This window comes from Ranitomeya variabilis, chromosome 1 (genome assembly GCF_051348905.1).
Source record: "Ranitomeya variabilis isolate aRanVar5 chromosome 1, aRanVar5.hap1, whole genome shotgun sequence".
Classification (NCBI taxonomy): domain Eukaryota; kingdom Metazoa; phylum Chordata; class Amphibia; order Anura; family Dendrobatidae; genus Ranitomeya; species Ranitomeya variabilis.
Window position 1 is genome coordinate 273,301,868 of NC_135232.1, and position 13,530 is coordinate 273,315,397.

The 13,530-nt window shown below is 44.0% G+C and overlaps 1 protein-coding gene across 7 annotated transcripts in view; it reads right to left on the reverse strand.

Annotated features, from left to right (window-relative positions):
* LIMK2 (LIM domain kinase 2) overlaps positions 1-13,530 on the reverse strand; it is a 55,228-nt gene that overhangs the window by 13,438 nt on the left and 28,260 nt on the right. For all 7 annotated transcript variants that reach the window (XR_013223704.1, XR_013223706.1, XM_077294263.1 and 4 more), the window contains 4 exons: positions 2,279-2,388; positions 1,654-1,818; positions 1,380-1,470; positions 1,108-1,271 (listed from right to left, as the gene is read on the reverse strand). Coding sequence is in view for 5 of the 7 variants with exons in the window: in XM_077294263.1 (XP_077150378.1) it covers positions 1,108-1,271; positions 1,380-1,470; positions 1,654-1,818; positions 2,279-2,388 (530 nt within the window). In the remaining 2 variants the exon portion in view is untranslated. The remainder of the gene's footprint in view (positions 1-1,107; positions 1,272-1,379; positions 1,471-1,653; positions 1,819-2,278; positions 2,389-13,530) is intronic.

Genomic DNA, 13,530 nt, shown 5'->3' on the forward strand with positions numbered 1-13,530 from the left:
TTTCTGGATTTTTATTTCTCAGTTTGTCTCCCATAGTTGAGGTCTACCTATGATGTAAATTACAGACGCCTCTCATCTTTTTAAGTGGTGGAACTTGCACTATTGCTGACTGACTAAATACTTTTTTGCCCCACTGTATCTGGCACAATGTAAAAGGAGCCCCATAGTGTTGCAAGTAGATCTTATGCTGGACTTTATCCTTAAAAACAGTGGTATGAAGGGTGCGATCTCAGGGATATATGAGTATCTTCTTTTTTCTTTTCTGGATAAACACCCTATTAAGGCTCGAGGTAAATGGGAAGCCGAATTGGGCGCAATTGATAATGACACATGGGAATCAATTTTAGAATACGTGCCTAGGATTTCTATGAGTGAGCTGGGAAGGTTGTCGCAACTATTTGTAATTCATAGAGCCTATAGAACACCCGATATGTTATTCAAAGCTGGGATGAGGCCCGACTCGCAGTGTCCTAGGTGTTCACAATCTGAGGCAGGTATACTCCATATGATGTGGCTGTGTCCTCGATTGTTCTCTTTTTGGATAGTGGTGTTAAATAGAATTGAGTTAGTATAGAATTGCATTGTCCCTAGGGACCCCTTGGTCTGTATATTGGGATACGTAGAGGAGATTGCAATTGATAATACACTCAAAATTGCTATTGCTAGGTTGCTATTTATTGCAAGAAAATTAATTGCCAAATTTTGGATTAGGGAGGAGCCCCCGACGAGGAGAGACTTTTTGGTGCAGGTGGATCATATTATTTCATTAGAGAGGAGTATATATACTAAAAGACAGAAGCTGGACCTTTTCTTTAAGCTGTGGCAACCATAGATCGATTTGTGGTAAGGGGCTGGGTCCGTTAGTGGGGTGCTCTGGGGTATTGCGGGTGGGTTTGAGTATTATTACCTTTTATTTACTAGATGGTGGAAACTGGTTGGCTCTTGGTGGATCTCTGAGGGTGGTAGGGGGGGGGGGGGGGAGGGGATGGGATGGGTCCGGGGGGTTATATGAAAAATGTTACTAAAGTTGTACACAAACTGTAATGAATACCATTTGTATTAATATGATTGTTTAATAAAAATTTATCTGATAAAAAAAATTCTAACCGGATGGAGCCACGTTTGGCATTACTTTCCGAGATGACCTTTCCCTCACGTGGGTGCAAGGAGGGAGATTTCAGGGGACTTCTGGTCACAGGAGAGGTCACCGGGGGGTTGTGTTCTATCAGAAGCTGCAGCGCCCGGTCTGTGCAGGTAAGCAAATCATCAGCCTAAGGAAAGTGTGAAGGCGCAGATGATAATGAGCAGACCGTAAATTACTGATATATTATAGTGAGACCCATTAGCCTTTATCCTCACTACAGGACATAACCTTTTACCTCTTTTGACGGCATTGTGCTGACACTAGAGCCATTAATCTCTAAGATCCGATCCCCTGGGTAAAGCAAGTTACGAGCTTCGAGAGTTACCCTATTAATAAAAATAATGGTAAATTCATCAATTGGCTGTCCGTGCTAATTTTATTTTATTTTTTTAAAGATATACCTTTTGGAAAATATGGTCTTGCACTTATTGTTCAATGAAGAAAGATGTTATAAATACATAAGGCAGAAATGTAAGGTATATAAAGGTAACCATATTCTGGAAACTCACTGAGTGACCTTCATGTCCTCCACCGATACAGAGAAGCCCCTACTCCCTCCTGTATGGGAAGGCAGCCGTAAAAGGGTTAGTGTGTGGGGATGTTGCTCTTTAGCCGATTCGTTGCAGAGCCCCTCAAACTGTGGTCGTAGAAGAAGCAGCTTGTGACATGGGCCACTAGAAGAGGAACAAAATAAATCTACCAATGATACAAGCACAAAACTTCATATAATTTACACATTTCATTTCAGAATTAAAGGGAATATCTAGGAGTTTTTCACCGTTTGCTGGCAGTCATCATTCTCTTGATCAGCTCCGCTTTTAGCCTGATTTGACACTTCAATCCATTAAAGGGGGTTCTCCATTGCTTGGACACCCCTCCTCATTACTCATGATTGGCCCCATTAAAATAAAAAAAAAAAATGTATACCCCCCCCCCCAACCGTTCCAGTGGTGTCGGCACTCGTGCACCCGGGACTTACGTGAGGTTATGTCACGTGAACCCTGCACCCAATCAGCAGCAGCTCCCGCTGTCCCTGACTTTGGACATAATGAACATCAGCAGGAAGCCAGGGATGCGGCCGCTATCTTGACTTCTGCATATGGATGTCTGAATATTTCATTATAGGGTTCTCACCAGAACAGAGTTGTGCTCTCGACCAAGCTGAATGACTCCCCCTCCTCAATCATAGCACGGCATCCAGAGCATGAGAAGCATTCAGGGTGGAACTTGTACTGGGAGACCACCTGAGGGATAGCGGAAACATTTAAGGATCACAACGTATACAATATGCGACGAACGTACAACTGAATGGTTCTTAGCTTCCTACATCTTTGTAAGAACAATTTGCAGCAAAGCACACATTTCATGAAATTATTTCAGAAAACATAAGTAATCAAATGTGGCCATTTCCGCAAGTTTTTGTACCTGAGCTATTGCTACACACTACTTTATAGGAAATGAGAGCTATGCACACAAATAATTAATAATATAACAAATCTTTCATTTCACAAAGAAAATACTGAATTATTAAAAACGAACAATTCGATCTAATGTTCCAGAGGATTGGTCACAATGGCAAGATGCTTTATCGTTATTAAATGCACACTTGACTAAGATAGCTCAACAGAAAGTAGACTTTACTAGACAACATTTCTTTAGATGGGGTAACAAAATAGGAACCTTGCTGGCTAGGTTGGCAAATCCAAAAGGTCCCAGACAGAAAATCCCGCTTTTAGTGGACCCCATATCAGGATCCCACCTGACTAACAGCTCAGACATATTACAGGTGGTTCACGCTCATTATACGGCTCTCTACTCCACACGGGGAGGGGACGTCTCCTCTATAGCACATTCTTTAAATTCTTTGCAATTACCTAGGTTGACAGACTCTCAGCGTGCTTCTTTGGAAGTGCCTATCACACTAATGGAAATAACTTCTGCTATCAAAGCATTGGCAAATGGTAAGTCACCAGGACCGGATGGTTTGCCTGCAGAATATTATAAATTGCTCTCTCCTGATATAGTTCCTCTCCTCAAGGATCTATTCAATCATTATTTGTTTGGGGGCGCATCCCCAATTTCGTTTAATTCTGCATTGACTTCCCTAATTTTAAAGCCAGGAAGGAGTCCAACACAGATAACATCATACAGGCCCATTTCCTTGTTAAATCTGGATTATAAATTGTTGGCAAAGATTATGGCTAATAGAATTCAGATGTTTCTCAATGAGATTCTGTCGCCTAGCCAGTATGGTTTTACTCGTAATAGACACTCGACTATAGCGATTCGAACGGCCATCGCTGCCACCATAGTCTCAGCTAGAAATAAGAACTCTTCCAACATTTTGCTGAGTCTGGACGCAGAGGCTGCATTCGATAGTGTTGAGTGGCATTGGATACATGCGGTGTTAGAAAAGCAGGGGTTTGGCGAGAGATTTGCGACACTGATCAGATTATTGTATAATTCACCTATGTCCAAAATTATAGTTAATCAACAACTAACAGAGGGAGTGGAACTAACTAGAGGCACCCGTCAGGGTTGCCCACTTTCCCCTATTTTATTCAACCTCGCCCTTGATCCGCTTTTACGTGCTTTGGAGTCCTTGACACTGTTTAAAGGGATACGGGTAGGGAGATTGTGCCTTAAGCTCACGGCATTTGCTGATGACATCTTGCTATACATTGCTAACCCAGAGGAGGCCCTCCCTGAAATTATGGCCCTTATGAATAAATTGGGAACTATGTCTGGTTATTCGATTAATCCAACTAAATCTAAGGCACTTAATTTACGTGCCGCGCGCAAGCCACCATGGGCAGGTTTGTATGCCTTTGAATGGTGTAGGGAAGCTTTGCCTTATTTGGGGGTGCTCATAACGAGGAACCCTCATGATCTCCAGAGAAGTAACCTCTTTCCTCTTATCCAAAAAATTAAACGGGAACTAGAAGGATGGCAGCATTTAACGCTTACATACTTAGGTCGGGCATATTTGTTAAAAATGGTGGTTGTCCCACAGATTTTATATTTCATACAGTCTCTTCCAATATTGCTTTCCTCTAGTGACTTGCGGCTAATTAATGGTATGTTTCGTACTTTCATTTGGGGAAAGAAGCATCATGCTATTAGCATGGCTATATTGGAACAGCGCATATTGAACGGAGGCATTAATTTTCCAAATTTGGAGAACTATAACTTAGCGGCGTTGCTTCGATATCTCAAAGACTGGATTCAAGATACTTCTATATACACTAACACTCATTTAGACCAGAATTTGATACCTCATACCAATTTGTTATATCTCCTACATACACACAAGGAACTGTTACCCTCCTCAGTGATGGACAATCCTTTGATTATGGTGATGTGGACGATCTGGCATAGGTTACGTCACAAATTTTTACTTAATGCACATTCCTCACTTTTCCTGCCTATATTTGGAAATCGAGATGTGGGGTTGAGACGTGGGGTGGAGAATTGGAGCACTGGGTTTCGGGCGGTGACAGTGGGTTCTATAATGGATTTTGAGACACGTAGACCACACTCTTGGACTTATACTCGGCGATACCTTCCTCTGACAATGGGCTGTCTTGCGAATTGTGCAATTTTGGAGGGTTATGCTACGGGGGTAGGAGAACGGTTATCGGAGCTTGATTGGGAGAACCCATTAGACACCATGTTACGAAATGGGTCTTTATTATTTCACTCTACTTCTAGATTTTATAGCTTGTTGAGAGGGGAAATGGACTACACTAAACGAAAAACAGGCCTTCCACGTTGGCTTACTCGTTTTCCAGATTTAACTTTAGAACATATCCTTAAAGCAATGTCTTATGCTTGGAAGGCTTTACCGGCCTCTTCTTTTAGGGAAATGTTGCTTAGAGTGTATCATGGCACATATGTATCCCCACATCGTTCGTTTCTCATGGGCTTATCTCCATCTGCTAATTGTTTGAAATGTGAGGTTCCTGGGGCTGACCTTTACCACCAGTTTTGGGATTGTGCGGTTATTATGGGATTTTGGAGTGAGGTGAAAAACTTTTGTCTGATTCATCTCCTAAATTATATGCCTTGTACGCCAGAGTGGGCGATATTGGGAATATGGCCGGGGGAGGGATCAAGAATCACCAGAGGGGCCAAACGTTTGATATCTATAGTGTCTATGGTGGGGAAAAAATGTATCTTACAACAATGGATAACGACAGATCCTCCTACGTTAACAATGTTCTTAAATAAATTAAAACAGGTGTTTCGGATGGAATGGATAGAGGCACAATTAGGTGACGATCACATGGTGTCTCGATTTTTTGATACTTGGGAGAGTTTTATTGATTTGTTCTCTGTGGAGATGAGAACCCATCTCATGGCTTGTTTTGGACAGTCCCCATGGTATATAAATAGGATACTGGCAGGAGATCCCCCAATTCGAAATGGAGGACAGGTAGGGTGTGGCTGAAGCGACAATACACTTAATAACTGTTACTAGGAGATTAATATGATTCCAGAATGTAAAGTTATTTGTTTGTTCTTTTATTTTTATTTTGGTGTTAAAACAAAAACAAAGAAACAAAATAAGTTAAAAATGAAGGTTATTTCCTTTTCATTTGTGTAATGCTATTGATTTTATTGATCTCAAGGTCCCTGATTGCAACTTTGCATGTTTTAACTATGGGATGCCCAAGAGATGTTGTATTGCATTCTAATACATTGATCTATGTATTGCATAGTTTGTGTACATGAATATTATACCCTTCAATAAAAAACTTCTTAAAAAAAAAAAATAAAAAAAAACAAAAAAAAAACAAAAAAAAACGAACAATTCTTATTATACCGTAACTTGAAAATAGCAAAACTGGAAAATCTTAGTAGTTAGAACATTAAAGGGAAAGTGCTGTTTTTTTTATTATTATTTATAATATATATATATATATATATGTATTTTACATAATAAGTAGTTTGAACCCAATATTTACTAAATTGCCTTTATGTTTTTTTCTTTATAAATGTTTAATGCTATCCTCTTGGCTTCATTTGTCCTGTGTTGCCAGGACCTGTAACGCCGGAAGCTGTACTGTTTACTTCCTGTATAACAGGTCTGGGGCAAGCTGCGCATACCAGCGGAGCAGAGGCAAAAATATGAGGGTGGTGAGTCATGGCATGCGGGGGGGGGGGGGGGGGGAGGGGGGTGTCGAGAGACATGGCATGCGAGAGGGGGGCGAGAGACGTGGCATGCGAGAGGGGAGGCGAGAGACATGGCATGTGAGAGGGGAGGCGAGAGACATGGCATGCGAGAGGGGAGGCGAGAGACATGGCATGCGAGAGGGGAGGCGAGAGACATGGCATGCGAGAGGGGAGGCGAGAGACATGGCATGCGAGAGGGGGGCGAGAGACATGGCATGCGAGAGGGGGGCGAGAGACATGGCATGCGAGAGGGGGGCGAGAGACATGGCATGCGAGAGGGGGGCGAGAGACATGGCATGCGAGAGGGGGGCGAGAGACATGGCATGCGAGAGGGGGGCGAGAGACATGGCATGCGAGAGGGGGGCGAGAGACATGGCATGCGAGAGGGGGGCGAGAGACATGGCATGCGAGAGGGGGGCGAGAGACATGGCATGCGAGAGGGGGGCGAGAGACATGGCATGCGAGAGGGGGGCGAGAGACATGGCATGCGAGAGGGGGCGAGAGACATGGCATGCGAGAGGGGGCGAGAGACATGGCATGCGAGAGGGGGGCGAGAGACATGGCATGCGAGAGGGGGGCGAGAGACATGGCATGCGAGAGGGGGGCGAGAGACATGGCATGCGAGAGGGGGGCGAGAGACATGGCATGCGAGAGGGGGGCGAGAGACATGGCATGCGAGAGGGGGGCGAGAGACATGGCATGCGAGAGGGGGCGAGAGACATGGCATGCGAGAGGGGGCGAGAGACATGGCATGCGAGGGGGGGCGAGAGACATGGCATGCAAGAGGGGGGAGAGAGGAACATGGCATGCGAGAGGGGGGAGAGAGGAACATGGCATGCGAGAGGGGGGCGAGAGACATGGCATGTGAGGGGGGGCGAGAGACATGGCATGTGAGGGGGGAGAGAGGAACATGGCATGCGAGAGGGGGGAGAGAGGAACATGGCATGCGAGAGGGGGGAGAGAGGAACATGGCATGCGAGAGGGGGCGAGAGACATGGCATGTGAGGGGGGGGGCGAGAGACATGGCATGCAAGGGGGGGAGAGAGGAACCTGGCATGCAAGAGGGGGGAGAGAGGGACATGGCATGCGAGAGGGGGGAGAGAGAGACATGGCATGCGAGAGGGGGGAGAGAGAGACATGGCATGCGAGAGGGGGGAGAAAGAGACATGACATGACAGAGAGGGGAGAGAGACTGCATGCAAAATTGGGGAGAGAGATGGCATGCTAGAGGCGGTATGCTAAAGGGGGGAGAGAGGCTGCATACGAGACCTGGAATGTGATGGGGCAAGAGACATATTCCATGTCTCTCCCCACATTAATTTCCATGTCTCCCCCCTCATATTTTTGCTTCTGCACAAAAGCACCGTGCCTGGCCCTTCACTGCCGCAGCCCTGATAGTCACCAATGGATGAAGTCACGGCCACACTCCTGTTATTGCTGTTCCTCCCATCTATTCTGCTTGCTGCTCTTTGTAGCATTTGTAGATAACAGTGCAGTCACCAACAAAATGGTGCTGCACTGTGATTCTAGTCTTTACTCCGTATTTAGCTCTATATTGGGCCATTATACTGTATGGTGCACTATATGGGGCACATTATACTGCTCACTTAGAAATGTGTGACCAAGCTCTGTCCACTTTTATGGGAGTAGTAATATAGTGGATGGAGCGGAGTTTCACATTACACCACTGCTTCCATAGAAGTGGACTGAGTGGTGACACCAGAAGGGGGTGGGGGAGGGGCTAAATTTCTGAGTGGGTCCCTAACCAAGCAACCCTGATTACAACTATGGTGGCGCACCCTAATAGTGGATGTAGGCGAACCTCATCAGATGACAGCACTTCAACTAAAAAAAAAAAACCTCAATACAAAGACCAACACTGATAAAACCACCATATAGTGACCATATAGTGGTAGATACCAGTTCTCCATATAGTATAATACATTCCCCATAGGCCTCCATATAGTATAATGCAACCCCCATAGGCCTCCATATAGTATAATAAAATGTAACAAAAAGGAGAAGCTGTAATAATGTTAGTAAGTATCACAAAATAATGTGCCCAACACATTAGTCAAAATAAATAAATAAAAAATGTAGAGTCCTTTAAAGGAACTCTGTCTGCACAGAATGACTGTTCAAACCAAGTACAGGCGCTCAGTGCATCATGGCGGGGCCAGTCATTTACATACACCTTCACACCTCCATCTATCTCCACACTTTTCTGGTTCTATTATGTCAGGGCGGTTAATCAAAGATGCGGGGGGGAGTGCAGATAGAGAAAAAAAGCAGGTGGGGAGGTGTATACGCATGACTGGCCCCACAGTGAAGCACAGAGCGGCGGGACTTAGTTTGAACAGTCATTCTGTGCTGACAGAGTCCCTTGAACAGATCTTGGTTGAAGTGAGTTTTCCGGTAATAAGAAAAAAAAAAAAAGGTTAATACTGCTCAAGTGATGAATTTTCAATACACTTTTCTTTACAATTTCTCATTTTTGTCACCGACTCCTGACCATTAATATTTAGACCCTGCATGATTATATCGAGTATGGGACAATCATGGCCAGACTGTCAACCACTAGTCCGTGACTGGCTAGTTCGGTTATATGATGTGTGGTTCCAGCAGACAATATACAGGGACAACAGCGAGGGAAAGGTGGAGAATGGTGTGTGAAAGTAGAACTTTACTATTCTAAACTGTTAGGGCAGACATACATTTTTGCTTATCTCCAGAAAACTCTACAATCATCCACTGAATTGGAGAATAGTGAAATAGGGAATAAAGCAGTGAGTAGGGAAATGCACCTAGCATACTTCCAATAGATCCCAAAGTGAGATCTCTTTGCACCCAACTCATTTCCAACCAAATGCCGAATTGAAGGATATTTTATCATCTTCTGCTAAATGCTCAATTTTGCTATATCCAGAGAAAGAAACAAAAACCTTTCACCTACGTGAATCATTGTGCCCTGTAACATGACCAGGGATAAAGAAACTGCACATGTAGACACACTGCTTAACAGTCCCGGTGTTATATTACATATATAAACAGATATGTAGAAAAAGTATTTCTAAAGTCCATTTATGATATGTAAATGAGGGCTTTGACTAGTCGAGGGGGCGTTAGTGTCCCCAGAGTAGTCAGCCCACTTAGTATGTTATCACGCCTCTGTGGGCGTGATAACATAACTTACAAGCTCTGGTGACATCACAAGCGCCATACTTACCTTACGGCTTCTTCTCCGCACATCATTGATCATCTGAAACCAGGTGTATGTGTCCTGGCTTCAGAAGGCGCACTGCGCATGATCGGAAGCCTCTGCACTAACACTTGCATGTAGAAAAGCCGCGGAGACACCATCACGTGTTTCTCAACGCAAGCAATGAATAGCCAGGTCTTTCACCGGGAAGGAACAACCACGGGAAGGGCAGCATCCAATAAAGGAAAACCACCTATGCCAAAAATGGTATCCATCCACAGACAGCTGTTTCGGGGTATTTGCCCCTCATCAGCGTGGAGTAGGAAACTGGCTATTAGGAGCAGTGCCTAGTGACCTCGGGGAGATCAAAACATCCAACACCGCGGAGACACTGTCAATTGAGAAACACGTGATGGTGTCTCCGCGGTGTTGGATGTTTTGATCTCCCCGAGGTCATTCTCCCTTATGTTTATAGCCTCTGCACTAACACTAACGCCCATTGACTAGACAAAGCCCTCATTTACATATCATAAATGGACTTTATAAATGCAAGTGCTTCTCACTAAATTAGAATATCATCAAAAAGTTAATTTATTTCAGTTCTTCAATACAAAAAGTGAAACTGATTATATAGAGTCATTACAGAGTGATCTATTTCAAGTGTTTATTTCTGTTAATGTTGATGATTATGGCTTACAGCCAATGAAAACCCAAAAGTCTATCTCAGTAAATTAGAATACTTTATAACAGCTTGAACAATGATTTTAAAATCCAAAATGTTGGCCTACTGAAATGAATGTTTCAATACTTGGTTGGGGCTCCTTTTGCAACAATTACTGCATCAATGCAGCGTGGCATGGAGGCGATCAGCCTGTGGCACTGCTGAGGTGTTATGGAAGCCTAGGTTGCTTTGATAGCAGCCTTCAGCTCGTCTGCACTGTTGGGTCTGGTGTCTCATCTTCCTTTTGACAATACCCTGTAGATTCTCTATAGGATTAAGGTCAGGCGAGTTTGCTGGCCAATCAAGCACAGTGATACTGTTGTTTCTAAACCAGGTATTGGTACTTTTGGCAGTGTGGACAGGTGCCAAGTCCTGCTGGAGAATTAAATTTCCATCTCCAAAAAGCTTGTCGGCAGAGGGAAGCATGAAGTGCTATAAAATTTCCTGGTAGACGTCTGTGCTGACTTTGGTCTTGATGAAACACAGTGGACCTACACCAGCAGATGACATGGCTCCCCAAACCATCACCGATTGTGGAAACTTCACACTGGACCACAAGCAGCTCAGATTGTGTGCCTCTCCACTCTTCCTCCAGACTCTGGGACCTTGATTTCCAAACTGAATGCAAAATTTACTTTCATCTGCAAACACCACCTTGGACCACTGAGCAACAGTCCAGTTCTTTTTCTCCTTGGCCCAGGTATGAAACTTCTGGTTAAACCTATTGGTCATGAGTGGCTTGATACAAGGAATGCGACACTTGTAACCCATGTCCTGGATACGTCTGTGTGTGGTGGCTCTTGTAAATCTCCCCCAAACTTTTGAGTGGCCTTTTCTTAATCCTTTCAAGGCTGCGGTTATCCCAGTTGCTTTATCTACCACACTTTTTTCTTCCACTCAACTTTCCATTAATATGCTTGGATGCAGCACTCTGTCAACAGCCAGCTTCTTTAGCAATGACCATTTGTGGCTTGCTTACCCTCCTTGTGGAGTGTGTCAATGACTGCCTTCTGGACATCTGTCAGGTCAGCAGTCTTCCTCATGATTGTGGAGCCCACTTAGACTAAGGGACTATTTTAAAGGCTTAGGAAGCCTTTTCAGGTGTTTTTTGTTGATTTTTCTAATTTACTGATATAATGACTTTTGGGTTTTCATCATTACATCTTCACAATTTTGGAACCAAAATTTTTTTTTGTTAGGGAGTTATAAGGGTTAAAAGTTGACCAGCAATTTCTCATTTTTATAGCACCATTTTTTTTTTTTAGGGACCACCTCACATTTGAAGTCACTTTGAGGGGTCTATATGATAGAAAATACCCAAGTGTGACACCATTCTAAAAACTGCACCCCTCAAGGTGCTCAAAACCACATTCAAGAAGTTTATTAACCCTTCAGGTGTTTCACAGGAATTTTTGGAATGTTTTTTTTTTTTTTTTTTAAAAAGAGCATTTCACTTTTTTTTCACAAAAAATGTACTTCAGATCAAATTTGTTTTATTTTACCAAGGGTAACAGGAGAAATTGGACCCCAAAAGTTGTTGTACAATTTGTCCTGAGTACGCCGATACCCATATGTGGGGGTAAATCAGTTTGGGCACATGGCAGAGCTCGGAAGGGAAGGAGCGCCATTTGACTTTTCAAAGCAAAATTAGCTGGAATTGAGATAGGACGCCATGTCGCGTTTGGAGACCCCTGATGTGTCTAAACAGTGGAAACCCCCCAAAAGTGACACCATTTTGGAAAGAAAACCCCCTAAGGAACTTATCTAGATGTGTGGTGAGCACTTTGAACCCCCAAGTGCTTCACAGAAGTTTATAATGTAGAGCCGTAAAAATAAAAAATCCTTTTTTTTTTCACAAAAATGATTATTCGCCCACAATTTTTTATTTTCCCAAGGGAAACAGGAGAAATTGGACCCCAAAAGTTGTTGTCCAATTTGTCCTGAGTACACGGATACCCCATATGTGGGGGTAAACCACTGTTTGGGCGCATGGCAGAGCTCGGAAGGGAAGGAGCGCCATTTTACTTTTTCAGCACAGAAGTGTATGGATTGAGATCGGACGTCATGTTGCGTTTGAAGAGCCCCTGATGTGCCTAAACAGTGGAAACCTCCCAATTCTAACTCCAACCCTAACCCCAATACACCCCTAAGCCTAATCCTAACCCTAACCACACCCCTAACCCTGACACATCCCTAACCCAACCGTAAACGTAATCCAAACCCTAACTCCAACTCTAACTTTAGCCCTAGCTCCAACCCTAACCCTAGCCCCAACCCTAACTTGCGTTGCTCCGAGAAGCACGCAGGGAGACCCCTCCCTGCGCGATGCTTCCCTATGCCCCCGGAACGCTGCGATCATGTTTGATCATAAGAAAGAACCACTGACACATCCTACTTATCCATGTAAGCTGGCAATGCCAATCTAAAAAAGCCAGCATAAAGTATATAAGGACACTCCCACTACAATAGATCCTACAAGGAACAAAGGAGTTGTAGTCCAGAAATATATTTAAAACAGAGTTGTTTTATTTAAATAATCAGGCAAAAAAATAATTAACAAAACAATATATATATGATACAGGTCAAGCAGCTATGCAGGCTCAGGTGTGAGGACCAAACCACAACCCTAAATGTAAGCAGAGTCAAAAGAATGCTGTTCTACCTCAATTGTAGTAGAGTATACATGGTGCAAGCAAAGTACTGTGGCAAATATAAGATAGATTGATACCCTCTAATAGTAGTAATTGCACATGTGTCCCCCCGAGGAAGCCCACGCGAAACGCGAGTCGGGGCTGCATTGGACCACACATCCCGCAGATACATTCATGGGTAAGCTGTATTTCTATCTGATTTAGGCTACACTCTTTGGTGCTTTATTTGAACACTCCGGCCATGCAACACTTGTGAGATTGTATTTGATACCCCTCTTTTAGGTTTGGGACACATGTGCAATTACTACTATTAGAGGGTGTCAATCTATCTTATATTTGCCACAGTACTTTGCTTGCACCATGTATACTCTACTACAATTAAGGTAGAACAGCATTCCCCTGACTCTGCTTACATTTAAGGCCCCGTCTCACATAGCGATTTACCAACGATCACGACCAGCGATACGACCTGGCCGTGATCGTTGGTAAGTCGCTGTGTGGTCGCTGGGGAGCTGTCACACAGACAGCTCTCTCCAGCGACCAACGATCAGGGGAACGACTTCGGCATCGTTGAAACTGTCTTCAACGATGCCGAAGTCCCCCTGCAGCACCCGGGTAACCAGGGTAAACATCGGGTTAC